At 41.2% G+C, this 16,817-nt stretch overlaps 1 protein-coding gene and 1 long non-coding RNA gene across 16 annotated transcripts in view; one reads left to right on the top strand and one right to left on the bottom strand.

Annotated features, from left to right (window-relative positions):
- LOC141128191 (uncharacterized) overlaps positions 1-9,481 on the bottom strand; it is a 46,095-nt gene extending 36,614 nt beyond the window's left edge. For 3 of the 4 annotated variants that reach the window (XR_012241655.1, XR_012241656.1, XR_012241654.1), the window contains exon 1: positions 8,889-9,481. This is a non-coding gene — a long non-coding RNA (uncharacterized lncRNA). The remainder of the gene's footprint in view (positions 1-8,888) is intronic. The other variant, XR_012241653.1, reaches the window with a different exon arrangement.
- MACF1 (microtubule actin crosslinking factor 1) overlaps positions 1-16,817 on the top strand; it is a 437,650-nt gene that overhangs the window by 131,684 nt on the left and 289,149 nt on the right. For all 12 annotated transcript variants that reach the window (XM_073615331.1, XM_073615324.1, XM_073615314.1 and 9 more), the window contains 4 exons: positions 9,726-9,787; positions 11,693-11,782; positions 12,600-12,677; positions 16,233-16,325. In XM_073615331.1, coding sequence (XP_073471432.1) covers positions 9,726-9,787; positions 11,693-11,782; positions 12,600-12,677; positions 16,233-16,325 — 323 coding nt within the window. The remainder of the gene's footprint in view (positions 1-9,725; positions 9,788-11,692; positions 11,783-12,599; positions 12,678-16,232; positions 16,326-16,817) is intronic.

Raw genomic sequence — 16,817 nt, 5'->3', positions numbered from 1 at the left:
TCAGTTTATGAATGGAGAGGAGCCGCTGTCTTCTCTCCATTCATTGTCAGTGCAGCTGAGGCTGCAGAGAAAGGGACTGGAGAATCTCTATCCTCTGTCTCTTTCTCTGTCTCAAGGGGGAGATATCAGAGGTCTGTTAAGACCCCTGATATCTCACCAAAGCCCCCCAACAGGGCTGATTAAAAAAAAAAAAACATGTTGCAAAAATGAATAAAAAAAATATTATTGTAAAAAATAAAAATTGTAAATAAAAAAAAAAAAACACACAGACACCCTTCACCCCTCCCCCCCCCGAAAAAAAAGAAAGCATTGTTAAAAAAAAAAAAAAACTGTCACGTGACATAAAAAAAAAAGTATCGGTATCGGCGAGTACTTGAAAAAAAGTATCGGTACTTGTACTCGGTCCTAAAAAAGTGGTATCGGGACAACCCTAGACCCTATCCGCTTTGGGCTCTATGATATAGTAACATCGAAGCAATGACGTCACATCACTTCTGGGTATCCCGGATGCTAAAAAAAAAAATGCACTGATCAATGTATAAATGACACTGGCAGGAAAGGGGTTAACACTAGGGGGCGCTCAAGGTGTAACTGTGTTCCCTGGGTGTGTTTTAACTGTGTGGGGGGATAGGCTCACTGGGACAACACAGATCGCTGTTCCTGATCACTAGGAACAGCAGATCTCAGTATTGTCCACTGTCAGAATGGGGATCTGCCTTGTTTACATAGGCAGATCCCCGTTTTGCCTCTCTGTACCGCGATCGCATGCCCACACCACCACATGCACAGACCGACGTACAGGTACGTCAGTTTGCGCAACCGAGCCGCTTTATCGCGTATATATGTGGAAGGCGGTCGGCCAGTGGTTAATATAAGAACTCTTACCTGTCCAGGGATCCAGCGATGTCCTCACTAAGGATGAGCTCAGGCGTGTTCACACACTCCACGTGCAGAGCCCGCCAGGAAGTTGGCATGGCGCTGCGCTTATCACAGGCAGAGACACGTTTCCTGATCTCTGCAGCCGCACATCGGGAAAATGTCTCACTGCCTGTGATTAGCGCAGCGCCGTGCCGACTTCCTGGCGGGCTCTGCACGTGGAGTGTGTGAACACGCCTGAGCTCATCCTTAGTCCTCACCTGAACCGATTCTTCAATCGGCTTCGGATTCAGGTGCCAGCATCTCAAGTAAGGGAAACAGGCAGTGAAGCCTCAGCGCATCTGACAGTACTTGTCAAAACCAGGTACCCATTCCTCCCTTCCCCCCAAAAAAATTCCAAATGTGGCAGTGGAGGGGGGGAAGATGCAAACAAGTGGAACTTCCCCTTTTGGCTGAAGTCCTGCTTTAAATATTATGTGTCCCTTGTAGTGCTGTGTGCTGGTTTAGCAGAAAGGTTCCTCCTCTGAAGCCCCAAACCTGTCAACATAATGTTCAGGAGGGCATTGGAGGAGGAAGATTTCTGCTAAACCAGGACACAGCACCACAAGGGACACATTGCATTGAGGGTACATTCACACTAGGTAAGGTAGGACTACATTGGTTGGCTTGTTCCAGCGCAGTTCCACCACAAGACAAGGCCAAGTGCCTTGCCTCCTACCTGGTCGGTTCACACAACTGCATTGCATTGAGGGTACATTCCCACTAGGTAAGGTAGGACTGAGTTGGTTGTCCTTTTCCAGTGCAGTTCCACAGCAAGACAAGACGAAGTGCCTTGCCTCCTACCCGGCTGGTTCACACCACCGCATTATGTGGTGTGTGTTGGGGAAAAAAAAGTACAGCACATCGGCACTGCTGTCATCCCACCAGACACCAGCCTTTGGGGGTTATTTACGAAAGGCAAATCCACTTTGCACTTGGAAGTGCAGTCGCTGTAGATCTAAGGAGGGGGGACATGCAAGAAAAATAAAAAACAGCATTTTAGCTTGCACATGATTGGATGATAAAAACAGCAGAGCTTCCACTCATTTCAGATCTTCCCCTCAGATCTACAGCGACTGCACTTCCAAGTACACTTGTAGTGTAAAGTGGATTTTCCTTTCGTAAATAACCCCCATTGTGTTGTAACTCACTGGCTGACTTTCCTTACAGAAATCAACTGCACTTTGCCTCATGTAAAATGTATTATTTTTTTAAATACAAAAATATGAGAAAACATACAACACGTTAAGATGTAAAAACAATTAAAATAGCTATGTAAAGTTTCATTCACATGGGGCTAACCATACACTCGGGAAGGGGCTGTGTGCACAGGGATGCTGTCCGTGCAGCTGCTGTGTCCCAATAGTCAGAATTAGATTGTCTGCCCCTTCTTGGGTGAATGAGGCCTTGCTCATAAGATACCAGTTGAAATTATTGTATGAACTAACAACTGCAAATAAGAATATTTTTTTTATCAGTTGTAATAACTAGATCAACTTGACAATCTTCTGAGGAAGTGGTTAGATACCACAATACTTGTAAAACTATCCTGTGGATGCCATCATTACCTCATTGAAGCTTTTTTTGATTTGTAATGCCAGCACTTATTGCCTTTGTGTTAGTATTCTAGTATTGCAGTATATTTGTTAGAGGAGTTCCATGGTCACAGCATACATTTCATTTTATAACCTCAGCATTGTAATAGCAACCTAACGTAATAAATAAAAAATAGTGTTGCGCTACTTTAAAATAGCTACCAAAATTAGTGGTTAAAAAACTTGTGACAAAACAGAAAATAGAAATAATATTATATTAAGATAAAATGGCAAAAAAAAAAAAAAAACTAGCAATGAAATTATACTTGTGACAAAGTCCTTCCACTTCAAGTGACAAAATTGAGGTCTGTCATACCACAACCCCTGTGAAGTGAAAGAACTTTGTCACAGATATCATTTCATTGCCTTTTTTATTCTATTTTTTGCCCTTTTATCGGGGCTTTGGCTAGCACTGGATTGAATGGACTTTTTTTCGTTATAGATACAATTTTATTTTTTATGTTATTATAACCACTAATATTGGTAGTTATTTTGAAGCATTGCAACACTATTTTTATTTATTATGTTATATTAATGGTCTCCAAACTGTGGCCCTGGGGCCGGACATGGCCCTTTGCTTGCCTTTTTTTCCATTTTCTTTCCTATTGCTCCAACTGATACCGATTATCGGGCACTCCCCATTGATGGGGCACTATTCCTCCCTCTAAAACCTGCAGGCATCATTCAGATATCTCCACTTCAACCTAAGGACGTCATATGACGTCACCTAAGGTTATGTGGGTAAACTCTCAACAATGACTTATTAATAATTTTTGAAATAACATTGCTAAATATCATTTAAATGTGTCGCTTCTGTGTGGTCACTTTTTCTTTTTTTTTTTCCTCTTTCCGGAGCACAAGGGATTACTGTGGGAGGAGGTCCTCATTGATGTAACATCAGCAGAGGAATCGGTACACTCTGACCTTGTGTCTGCATAGTGCTGATTGGCGCTGTGCTGGTCACGTCAAATAAAAAAAATGTATATTACATCAAAATAAACAAATATGTTTTCAATCTTCCCAAACCTATACATGTGCAATACAATCCTTAATATTCTTTTTATTAAAATATTTTGGGTGGAGTATAACCTGATTGGTAAGTAGCAGCTTTAACAAAGAGGAGGGGAGCAGCAGCTGCAGGGGAATCGTTGGTCAATCAAGGCAGGAGAGATGCTGAGGGGCATGGCTTTACATAGACTGCCTTACTTGCAAGAGGGATATAGACATGCTGTGCTCTTACAGAGCTGTATGACAAAAGACGTAAACTGGTTGGTTGTCAAGGATAGGCAGTGATGATTGCCATGGTCAGTTTACTCACAGGAACAGAGGCACAGGCAGGATCAACCAGGTATTATACTACATGAAATGAAGTGTGTGATATTGCAGTATCACAACAATGCAATTTATCTTGCCTTAAACTTTAAAGAGACAAATGTGATTTTATTTTATTTTTTATTTATTTTTTGAGATTTACAAACACTTTAAATTTCTAGAACCTGGGTTCTCCTCTGGTAGGTGCCCTTTTCAGAGTACTTTGGGAAGTTTACAAGTGCAATCAATTTATAGTGTGATTACAATATTTGCATGTGATTGTTGCTTTATATACCAATTTCAACTGGTATCTTTATTTTAGAGGGATGCATTTGAGTTGCATGGGTTTTTTAAGATGTTTTTGAATGTTAATACAGCATTTCTCAGTACTTTTAATAATTTGACAAATGCTGTTCAAAGGTACTTTTTGCTTTTAGCATTTGATTTGCTATTGGTGAACTTTCCAGAATGAAAACCACATACACTCTTAGAAGCTCCTTTGTTCAAAAAATCAAAAAATGTTTTGAACAAAATTCTGCTAATTTTTGGCCCATTTCATTTATACTTGGAGCGAGAAACGCAGTGAATCCTGGCCGTTTCCCCGCACCGTTTTGAATTCGCACTCCGTTCATGCGATCTGTCACCAGTGTTGATGATGTTAAATTAATGACACCTCCAAACAGGTTGGAAAATGCAGTGAGATTGCAATAATTAGATTTCATGGGTGGGAACACCCAAAGCGATTCGAGTGCAGCAAAAAAAAAAAGGCCTGCACTTTTTTCGTGCGGTGAGCCCATACAAAATATATTTGGGCTCAAATTGCACTGCAAAGAACCGCATGTGATTTCAATAGGAATGTGGTGTGATTCCTATCCAAATCAAATGCGGTGTTCCGCGCCGCACAAGTTGGGCTTGGGGTATTATTTTTTTTTCTCATGTTGTATTCTTTAAATTATATGTTTTTCATAAGCAGTGCGGCTTTTTTCTTCTGAGGGTGGAATTTGGGGGTCTCGTATTTCGGCTTGTCCATACACTGTTAGATTTTTTTTTTTTTTACAGTGCTGATAGACAATACTCCCACTGTGCCCATTGTTGTTCTGCTGTTCATTTGAAAATTTCCATCCGGCTCCTTTGATTTTTCACTTGACGGATGCTATGCAGGAGGCTGACAGGGCCATCCACTTAGCAAATTTCGAAAGTTTCACAATTCGATAATACAGAAAGCTACGATAATCTATCAGAGTAGCAGTGCTGCTATTTCTGAAATTATACCTCTCAAACTGGTGCAGCAGGGAGTGCTATTTTAAGGCTAGATTCACACTGTTGTGATCCAACTTTGATCCAATTTTCCATGAGATTATGTAGTGCAAGTTGGATGCAACTTTGATAAGGACTGCAAATTCTATAGGGGCAAAACTGCACTGGAATCACACCAAAGTAGTACAAGAAATCTTTTCCAAAATTGCACTGTGCTGAGTCGCATTGAGGTGAACGGGCACTATTGAAAACAAAATGTGATTTTCATTGTCATGAGTTTCTGTGTGGCTCGAGTCGCATCTGAAATCGCACTAGTGTTAACATAGCCTTATTATACCTACTACAGATTACCGGCCTGCGTTTTGTTGACAGAGTAGGACATAATGACAAGGTCTCTGTAAATAAAAAGTGGACACAGACTATCTGTATGTAGATTAATACCGTTAGTCCTGAATTCACAATGCAGCATTTTTAACAATTAAAAAAAAAAAAAGAAGCAAAATGCATGCTAACATTTAATAAGCCTTTGTAAATTGAGCTATGTATTCAAAATTGTAATAATGCTATACTGCAGCGATTCTCAACACGGTTTCCTTCAGAGGTTACCAGGGGTTCCTTGAGCTGTGGCTGAATGACCTCCCCAACTGATGATGCCTACCTAGTTCTGGGGCCCACACCACTTAGCAGAGCCAGCTGCAGGATGCCAATGCTCTTTTAGTGGTCTGTAAGGGTGGTATTCTGACCACCATTTAACCGGGGGCATTCTTTACCAAGGGCATTTTTCCCACTGACCCCTGATTTATTGTTTTTGGCAGAGGTTCCTCAATACCTGAAAATTATTTCAAGGGTTCCTCTGGGGTAAAAAGGTTGAGAAAGGCTGCTCTAGTGCGTATCAACATGTATGTAGGTGTAGAGCCAGTCTATAGAACCACAGTTCCATACAGTGCACATACCTGAGATAGTGAGTAGGTCCTTACAATCCATCAGCCTTCAGGGAAAAATCTGTAGCTACCCTGTTTCCCTAAAAATAAGACCTAGCGTGATTGTCAGTGATGACTGCAATATAAGCCCTACCCCCAAATAAGCCCTACCCTGTTTCCCCGAAAATAAGCCCTACCCTGAAAATAAGCCCTACAAGGACTTTAACTAGGGCTTATTTGGGGCGTAGGGCTTATATTGCAGCCATCACCGACAATCACACTAGGTCTTATTTTCGGGGAAACAGGGTAGTACTCAAAATGGTAGTGCCAGGTCATAATCCTAGAGTTCCATGCTCTACTGTTTGACCCCAAACAGAGCCCACACCACCTGTAGCAGCTTGTTGGCTCAGTATTTGTCAGATTGCACATCATCCTCTGTTGGTTACCTGCCCCGCAACCTACATTGCATTTTACTAGCATTGGGCCGATTATCCTGATTGTGCTTTTTTCAGTCACCATTGGCAGTTAGAATGTGTCCAGCTTTGTTTATATAGGGATTGATAAGCACACCTGTTGTTTTTGTATCATGTAGTCATGCCCGTCCTTGTGCTTTTTATAGGCTTTTGAATTATCCTCAGATCCTGGTATTAAAATCTTAATCCAGTGAGGCATATATACCCTTTCCAAATTACTTCTTAAATTCTGCACCAGTTCTTGACACTTTTGCTGTAATCTTCATCCCATGTGGGGTGACTTTCTCTTTTCTACTCTTGTCTTTGTAATGGCTGTCTTTGGGACAAGAAGGGAAAGGAAATCTACCATGTTGAGACCTAAAAATCATTCTAAAGAAGGAAAAAAAAAATTTTAATGCTTGCCTGCTCTGTGCAATGGTTTTGCACAGAGCAACCACAACCCTCTTATTGTGTCCCCCACTGGTGCTCCTCGCCCCCCCCCCCCACGAGATCCCCCAATAACAAGCCTCTTGATATGGGGGCACTCGGTCACGCCCCCAGCTCTCTCGTTAGCTCATTGGCTGTAATTTAAAGCAGCAGGAGCCAATGGCTCCTTCTTTTGCTGTGTGAGCCAATGAGAAAAGAGAGACCTGGGAGAGCATCGCTGCTCTCATGCACATCACTGGATCGAGATGGGGCTCAGGTTAGTATGGTGGTAGGGGGGAAGCTGCACCCAGAAGATTTGTTACCTTAATGCATGGAATGCATTAAAGCAGGGCTCAGCAGGTTCCAGAAAATCCCAGGCGGCTAGAAATTGCGTCCTGGTGCCTGGGCTTTTGTCAGCCCATTCACTTTTGCAAGGATGCATAATTTGTATCGCCCGACATCCGGGGCATTCAGTTCCGGGAGCTAGGCAGGTCGTGTTTTTTTTTTTTTTTTTTTTTTTTTTTTTTTATACATTTACCTCACTTGTCAGAAGCATTCAGATGGCTCGTCTGCCGTCCGATTGCTCCCATGCACACGGATAAAGTGCCTGCCCCCTCGTACGCTACCCACTATGTATCCTGGGCCCCTGCTTGCCCATCTGCTGGCCCAGGACTGGCAGAGCAGGCACCACTGGGTAGAGTGTAGCTAGAAGAGCAGATGCACGTCGGCTCTCCTTCCAATTTTGTTCCTGACTCGGAAGCAACGTGTGTTACTTCGCTTTCCGGTCCCCGTTGACAGTTTTTCCAGCCAGCATGGCCTGGAAAGAATGTAATGCAGTGAGATCTGAACTGCATTATGTTTAGTGGAGCACAGGGGAGACATGCATTGTCTTTTTTTTTTTTTTTTGTCTCATTAAAGAGAACCTGTCACCAACTGTCCCCTATGTGATGAAAAAAAATGTTTTCTTTTTAATTGTAAAAAATAAAAGTTACATCCAAGCACATAAACAACCCCCCCCCCATGCCAATTTTTTTTTTCGAGGGCCCCCCCCCCCCCACATATATGCATGTATAAATGTAAACGCATGCGTTGGGTTGCCTGTACATGAAAACCTTGATTGCAATACACATGTTACACAAACTGGCTCCTTACTTTTTTTAGCTGGCTCCTAGATTCAAAGCAAATTAAAGCACTGCATTAAGGTAAAAAACTTTACGGGACAAGCTTCTAATCTAAACCCCACTCTATCAAAAAAAAAGTAGTAGTTTAATCTGGGGTCAGGCTTTTATGTTCAGTCATAAATAGAAAGTAAAAAATAAAAATAAAAAGCATAATAAATGACTGGTCTAAATAGATCAGTTATACATGTTTTTTTGTAAGCTGGCCCTTTAAGAAGTTTCTGCGGTTTGGCTTCACTAGAATAGAGGAATCCTTGATGTTAATATAAGGAAATATAGCAGACATTCTGAAGATTTAAGCCAAATTATATTTTTTTAAAGCTATTGTATTATTATATAGTTGGCTTTATTATATTACACTAAATTGTTATAGTATGCTATATATTGCTTTTATGGTATAATGTCAAACGCGGTTTAGTAGTCTGAAATGAGGAAATGAAATGACATATCTATTTTTACTGGATATGGGTATGATTGGTAGGTGATAACAGTTCCGTATCCTGGACCTGTTGTAGAACATGGCCATATATTCTTTGCAAAAATGTGGACTCTGTGCCTCTCCTATATAGTACTCTGATGACAGATGGATGTGCAGCACTCACTATGTCCTTGTGTGGAATTCAGCTTGTGATAAGCTGGACACAGGATCAGTGTATATAGCAGAGTGTGTTGTTATCCCTCCCCCACATTTCTCTATGGAGAAGTGTCAGTGCTCAATCTTGTCTCTTCATTTGACTAGAGGCTGTTTCTGTATTTGGGATGATGTGGATATAAGGGGAGGGTCAAGGTGGGCTTCCTTAGAATATCCCTGCTGGGGAAGAGGCGGGTGCATACCTGAAGAGGATGATGATGATGATGATTTCAGGTGGCCGCAGGCTGGAACAGCTTCCTGGCTTGGAAAGGATAACTCACAGAAGAACACCTAGCTCCTGCATGTTTAGGATTTGCATTTCTGCACCCTAATTTCAGAACTCACGTGGGGTTCCATTCAGGATGTAGGAGGAGCTTAGAGAAGAGTTGCTGCTGCCGGAGTCTTTGGTGACTGTCGCCCTAAGTTAAAGCAAGGTGCAGTGAAAATTCTGACATGTGGCATGTCAAGAGACCGATACACTCCAATTCCAACCTGGTGTGCCTTATGTGCTGCATGGGTCAGTATGTCTTCGGAAGTGGGAAAGAAATGTGTTCTTTTTGCATTGATAACTGCCTGTTTCACTTCCCCCTCATGCCTAAACCTCAGAAGGTTTAGCAATAATCCGTTTGCTGCGTTCACATCCTGAGGATAAACTTGTGCATGTGTCACGATGGTGGTAGGAAGGCTCAGACAGGACGAACCTGTTATTTCAGTGTGTTTTGTATATGACAGCGTGTCATTCTTGCGTTAAGTGGGCTTTTCTTTGCTTTTTACTTCCTTCAAGCCCCTACCCTCTACGATACATCCCTTATCTGTATTTGAGCCCAAAATTCTGTCTTTGGATTATTGTGACTGCCGCTTAATCCAGGCAGAGATTGGGCTGCAGTAGGAAGGTTTGCTGGATTATCATAATCTCTTTCCTGTAGAGGGTGGGAGAAAGTCTCTCTCTAGGGTGAGAGGTCACACACTGGCCTTACTGGTTAAGGGCTTGTTAAATTGGGTGATAGTGTGTCTAATCCTTCTTCCTTGCTTTTTTTCAGATGAACGAGACAGAGTACAGAAGAAAACATTCACTAAGTGGGTCAATAAACATCTCATCAAGGTAAATCATCTATTTTTTTTCCTGCCTGAATTTCGGTAGAATAGGTAGAATTGCTCTTCTTAAAGTAAAGCTTAACCATACACTGTTCGAAATTTGTCCGGTTCAGCAAGGACTGGCCAAACTTTTGAACGGTGCATAGCCATCTCTGTCAACAGATATCGATCATTTGATCGATGTCTGTTAAAGGGACACGCTGAAAAAATTTCTTCAGTAGCTGCAGCTACTGCTCAGTGTTTTCTGACAGCTGTGGGTGCTGCTGTCAGAATACAGTGTCCTTGCGAGGTTTGTGTGAATGTAGGAAACTTAGTTCCAGAGGGCTGAAGGAAAAAAAAAAAAGCATATGGCCAGCTTATTACCTTAACTTTGTATAACATGTTTAGGAAAAAAAAAAAACATAAAAATATATTTACGTTACACTGGCAGGATTATATTAGTTAAATATCTACATTTAAAACCATGCATTACTTGGGGGGAAGTAAATCCTATAAGGCTGGAGCTACATGGACTATTGCTTAATCCAGCCATCATTGCTGTTCTTACCGCTATGCACTGTCATGAAGGAATTATGTTCAGGTGATAAATAGTAGCTCTTAAGCAAAAAAAAAAAAAAAGGAGGGTTTATGAAGGAGCAGTGTATACTTCACATCATCTTTAATGAACAGCAACTATTTGCTATATGCAGTTAATCACCATTCCACAATCAGAAGTTAGGAAAACTACCAGTGGTACAACTGATTTGTATAAGATATTATGCACGACCATACTAAATAAAATGCAGTGTGTTTCAAAGCAGGCAACCAATCAAATGTATATTAGTTGTACAATTGGAGTCATCTGTGTAGGGCAAGAGAAGGGGGGGGTGTATTTTAGGGGAATTTTACTGGGGCCTAAGACCAGAAAGTACTTCAAGTATATCTTAACCCAAGAACAAAATTACTGATTTCCAGTCCTTATATGTGGTGGCTGCACTGGTTTTCTTTCTCGAGCAATGTACATTTTCAAGTGCAGAAAAAAATACCTATTGACCTGCCAGGAATTGTGTCGTAGGAACTTCTTGTGTGCTGAACTGAAATCTCAAATGTTATCAGTCTCTATAGTTTTATGCTGCAAACTTTTACACCTCCTATGTTATGTAAATGAGGAGAGAGAGAGATGTTAAACTCAAAAATTAGGAACTTATAGATTTGTGCGACAATGCTGCTGTTTCATAATTATAGCAAACAAATGTTGTTACCCTAGGACAGGTGAGATTTCAAAGTGAAAATGAAGGATTAAAAACCTAAAAAAAAAAAAAAAAAAAAAAAAAAGAAAAGGAAAAGCAATGCAGCCAGCACATGTGTGGACTGTTAACCTGCAAAATATGGCAATTTTGTTCTTGGGTTTGGATATGCTTTAGGCACAAACTTGGTTCTTGGGGCCCTTTCACACCAGCGGACTGATCGGGTCCACCTGCCTGTTTTTCAGGCGGACCCAATCGCACCACCCATTGTTCTCTATGGAGTGGCTGATGTCAGCGGACATGTGTCTGCTTACACCCGCAGGCATCCGATCCAGTCCTCTAAAAACAAACGGAATGGATCGAATGACAGATGGAAGTGGACAGGCAGTCCTTTCCATCCGAACGCTCCATAGATAACAGTGAGCTGTGTCTGCCCTGCATAGCGGAGGGGACACAGACCTGTCATCCTCCTGCTCAGCGGAGAGATCCCCCGCTGAACAGGGTGTGCCCTGTCTGAAATGGGCTTTATAGCTGATGTTACCTCAGAAAGATATGTGAGGTTTGGGATATGCAAACAGAATACACAGTAAGCATTTATCTAGATTAAACAAAGCTCACCTGTCTGCCTTTTTATCTTGTGCATATGTCTGGGCCACCAGTGGCAGCAATAATTGTCATTTTGACAGGTTCGCAAGCACATCAATGATCTATATGAAGATCTACGGGATGGACACAATCTTATCTCCCTTTTGGAGGTCCTTTCTGGCGTTCGATTAGTAAGTATCTGTTTCTGCTTGCTTTGTGTGCTTTGCCATTGATTCACTCCCTTGTCCTCACAGTCTCATTGCCATGTCCATCAGAACAAGGACCCCGAGGCTCCCCGGAGCCTACGACTCGCCCGTAAGCCATCCCGACGCCTTTTGATGAGAGAGGATTCAGAGGACAACCCTGATGATGCTGTATGTCACTAGAGCTACCATTCTGCCAGCTAACCCAGTGGGAGGATCGATTCCAGCACTGGGCTATCTGCTTATGGGCACAGCACAGGAGCATTGTGGGAGGTGGATGTGTGCTGTGTGATTTTTAGCATGCGCATGAAGGGAACGCTCAAAACATGTACATGTAATCACATGTGCTTGTTCATCTCCTTCCCTCAGTCACTGCACGGGATGAATTACAAATAACAGTAGCTTTGTACCCAGATAGGGAGACAAAAGGTGTGAGTTGTCACCTAATCCACATATCATTATTTTCTTCCCACCATCCACTACTTGATTGTCCTGTTTGTAGTCACTTGCTTTTGTCCTTGCCTCACAATGTTATGCATTTTTTTTATACATAACTGTTATTTCTAATTTTTCATTTATTATGTTATTATGTCTTTTTAAATTTTATTTTCATCTTTTATGCCTCTTAAATGTTTGTGTTTTTGTTAGTGTCTCTTCTATGTAGGTCCCTTTCTTTCTGTTCATTTGTCGTCATATTTCTAACTTTCTAGCTCTCTAACCTCTTCTAGTATGCTTGCTGCTCAGTTTTCCAGGTTCATATGGTCTTTCTATGTTCTTTGTCTTAATTCTTTACCTTGCTTTGCAGCCCAGAGAGAAAGGTAGGATGCGATTCCACCGCCTTCAGAACGTGCAGATTGCGCTGGATTTCCTCAAACAACGTCAGGTAATTCATGAGTGATGGGCTCAAATTTTGTCTTTACTATCACAAAGAAGACACCATTCTTTTTACTAGATGCATGTTTATTGGGTTCTACTCATCATTCAAGTGAAATGTCTCCTATTGCCCCCCACATCAAAATTGAGCCGGTTTAGCAGGGACCAGCCGAATTTTGATCAATGTGTGGCCATCCCTGCTCGAAATAAGTCAATTGGTTGATTAACTTACGTTGTAGGAACATGGTGGAAAAACCTTTTTCGATTAGTGCCTGCAGCCGCTGATCAGTCTTATTCTGACAGTGATGAGTCCCATTGGAGGGGGGGAATCCACCATCCAACTTGTTTGTGTTGATGGAGAAATCTGTTTGTTTTGTTTTTTCGATCGACCCGCAGGCTTTCTTATTTTTTTCATACAGTCCCTGTAAAATATCTAGGGAAAAATTGTGTGTGTGTGTATGCATGCATGCATACCTGCCAAACACTATTCACTGCGGCTGTATCAAAAACTTTCTCCTGATTTTTAAGCAGCCTTATCTAAAACCTGTGGCTAGCTATCAAGCCAACACTTCAGGTATGTATTCTGTTTTTTTTTTTTGCATTGCCACATCAGAGATGCTATTATGGGAGGCAATTTGAGAGTGACTGATTGAATAGAGTTGTGGATAGAAACTACCAGCAGGCCTAAGGAAAGCTTTTTGAAAAGATAGTGGAATAGAGGCAGCTTCAGGGAACATTTGAGGTTAAAATATGCCTTTCTTTTTCTCTAACAGCAGGCTAAACAGGAATGCCATACACTTTCCTACATTGTGAGCTATGGTAAAGTGCAAAGGAACTCAGAGACTGCAGGAGGGAGATGGAGCCAAAAACAGAATACACAGAAAAGTACACTCCCCCTTCCTAATATGTCATACGGTCCTGAAATAATCAGTAATAGTAATGAGCTCCTGATTCAGTCCAAACTCATGTTGGGACCAAATTTTGCATATTTGGAAGTTTGGCAAACAGGCAAAATAAATAGGTGTTCAGCTTTTCCAAACCTCTGGTTTCAGAAAAAAGTGATACATTTAACAATGATATTACTATTGCTGCTAAATGTGACAGCTTCTTGCTCAGGCTGGTTGTGGGAGAGCTTGGCGATTTCCCAACCTAGAACAACCCTCCTGGCAAAGCACCTTGTCCTTGTTGATGAGCACAAGGGCCTGTTCCCCGTAACCTCGGCCCAGTGCGTGTGGTCATTTTGTAAGTAAATAGTAAATAAACATAGATGCAAATGAATCCCTGCGCTGTAAGGTATCCAATGAATTAACCTTTATAAAAACGTACAGACAACTGTGAAAAATCTGATAAGAAAAATGAGGGGAATAACTGCGCTACGGTGAAATACATAAACAATAACAATTAAAGCTGCGATTCCTCTATGTAACACAAACACAGTGAAATTAAATGAGAAAAAAGAGGGGTTGAATCACGCTAAAACAAATTGGTGATCATACACATAATCACCAAACCAAATATTTAGAACTAAGTGAAGAGTTCCCCTTTAGTGTATACATAATATACAAAACACATGTCGAATAATCAATCCAAAAAAATGTTCAGAGTGATAATAAAAAGTCCATATATAAAAAAAAATAAATCACCCAAGTGATATGAAAATATCTTAAAAAAAGTCCCAAAAAACATAAATTCTTGCTGTGAGAAGAAAAAAGCGTGCTTGCTCCACCACCGTGAAATCAGACTAGCTGCTTACCAGAAACTCATGATCAACCGTTACAGAGGATCAGAGAAAGCTGTTTATTAATACTGCTTCGAACCACGACCAATGGATCAGAGACCTTATACCGAGATGGGACATCAAAGACTGCAGGGTCAGGCTAAGGATGTTCACACTGACAGGTACTCGGACATCAGCCCACAGCATTGCAGATATAGTTATAGAAGGAAAAAAGACTCCATATAGTGTAAAATCATTGACTTTATTGGATAAGTAAAAAGTTAAATTCACATGTTAGTAGACAATAGTAGGCATGTAGTGTAGTCTGGAGAGCCGGCCGGAAGCTCACAGGCAGCCCGTCCTACTGGAAACAACAGCAGAAATGGGAGGTGACGAGAACACGTCGCTCTGCCCTACGCGGCGTTTCGTAATAGAGTCACATCATCCAGGGGCAACCACAAAAAAAAAAAAACTATCAAAAAATTGTGAATAAAAATCATTAATCACATTTCACTGCTGCCACCGTCCTAAATCAAGAAATTCAAAACCGCAAACTGTCCACTTCACAGTAATGCTGTGATATACTTGTCTTCAAAATAGCGTAAATAATCCCTTTTTAAATGGGTCCGCCATAAATTGTGTAAGAAATAGTAATCAAATCTTCCCTAGAAAACAAACGATTCTTCATCAACACACCACCTCTCATGCTCAAGTGATTCCTCTCCTCTACAGAAAGGCACTCACCAGAGTGCCATGCCTTCCACTCTCATTGTTGGTGTAGCTCGCTTGTGTGATTAAATACCAGCTGTCAGATCTGTAAACATCACCATGTTTCTCCATCAGACTCATAATTGGTCATTCACCTATGAGAAAAGATGCCTTCAATGGTACGGTATCCAATAAAATAGACCTTTTATTTAAAAATGTGGAAAACCATTCACGAATTAAAGATCAACTGTGCGCTTATCAATGAAACCAAGTTAAAATGGCGTCTGGTATCACCCAGCATGGTGATAGACTGAACAGTCTTAGCACCTCCAGATTCCTTGGACAGTGCTCCACGTCGCTTCTGGTCTGGACGTTACTTACGCCCTGACGCCTTTCGGGGTTCTGATAAAATCGGAAGTGAGCATCGGGGTGTGGCTACGTGATGACCAGAAGTGACATCAGGACTGGAACCAGAAGTGACGCGGAGCGTTGTCTGAGGGGTCTGGAGGTAGTGAGCCTGTTCAGTTTATCACCATGCTGGGCGATGACCCGATGCCATTTCAAGTCGGTTTTATTGATAAGCGCACAGTTGAATTTACATTTGTGAATGGTTTTCTACTTTTTTTAAATTAAGGTCTATGTTATTGCTTATTTTATTGGTATTGGTTGGTTCATTGGGGGCATCTTTTCTCATATGTGAATGGCCAGTTATGTGTCTGATGGAGAAACATGGTAATGTTTACAGATCTGACAGCTGGTATTCAATCACGCAAGCGAGCTATGCCAACTATGAGAGTAGAAGGCATGGCACTCTGGTGAGTGCGTTTCTGTAAGGGAAGAGGGATCACTTGAGCACTAGAGGTAGTGTGTTGAAGAATCATTAGTTTTTTGGGGAAGATTGGATCACCGTTTTTTACATTATTTATGGTGGAATTATTTAAAAGGCAATATTTACTCTACTCTATTTTGAACACAGATATATCACAATGCTACTGTGAAGTAGACACTTTGGACTTTGATGTTTTTTGAGTAAAAAAACATACTGTTATTTTTGAGAGGTCATAGAGGGACAGCAATAAGTTAACATTTTAACAGGGTCTGCAATATCTTGAAGATACCATTTTACATGTTTGTGTATAGGTGAAATTGGTCAATATCCGGAATGACGATATCACTGATGGGAACCCAAAACTCACCCTTGGGCTAATTTGGACCATAATCCTTCACTTTCAGGTAAGTGAATTGCCAGAACATTTAGATTGTTTTATTATGATTTTTATCTACTTAAACAGCTGTTTGGTAGAATTGGGAATTTAATTAAAGCAATGTGGGCACAAATATAAACTACAACAGTATGGTGCTTCTGCATTTAACATATATTGTAGCAAAGGGAAATGATAATGTGCCAACATTTTGGCAGGCAGGAAGTGAGGGGAACTCTACATCAGCAACACGCAGAAGAAAAGTACAATTTTAATTGTATAATACAGCTTTTGTATATGCCCTCTTGTTTATAGCCCCAAAATCTTACCCTGCTCCATGAGACCTCGCTTTTTTCTTTTTCATACATCACATGACATAGGGGAGTTAATTCTTAGACTATTGGGTTATACTCCACCACTAGGTGATTAGACAATGGCAAATCGCAAAGCTTGACACTGACCAGCATAACCTCTGCTATTACCAACATTGTCTCATTTTTTGCTGGTGTCCTTAGGTGATAGA

The sequence above is a fragment of the Aquarana catesbeiana genome, linkage group LG02, assembly GCF_042186555.1.
Source record: "Aquarana catesbeiana isolate 2022-GZ linkage group LG02, ASM4218655v1, whole genome shotgun sequence".
Lineage (NCBI taxonomy): Eukaryota > Metazoa > Chordata > Amphibia > Anura > Ranidae > Aquarana > Aquarana catesbeiana.
Note: the sequence above shows the minus strand (reverse complement) of the source record. Positions and strands in the feature narration are given on the sequence as shown.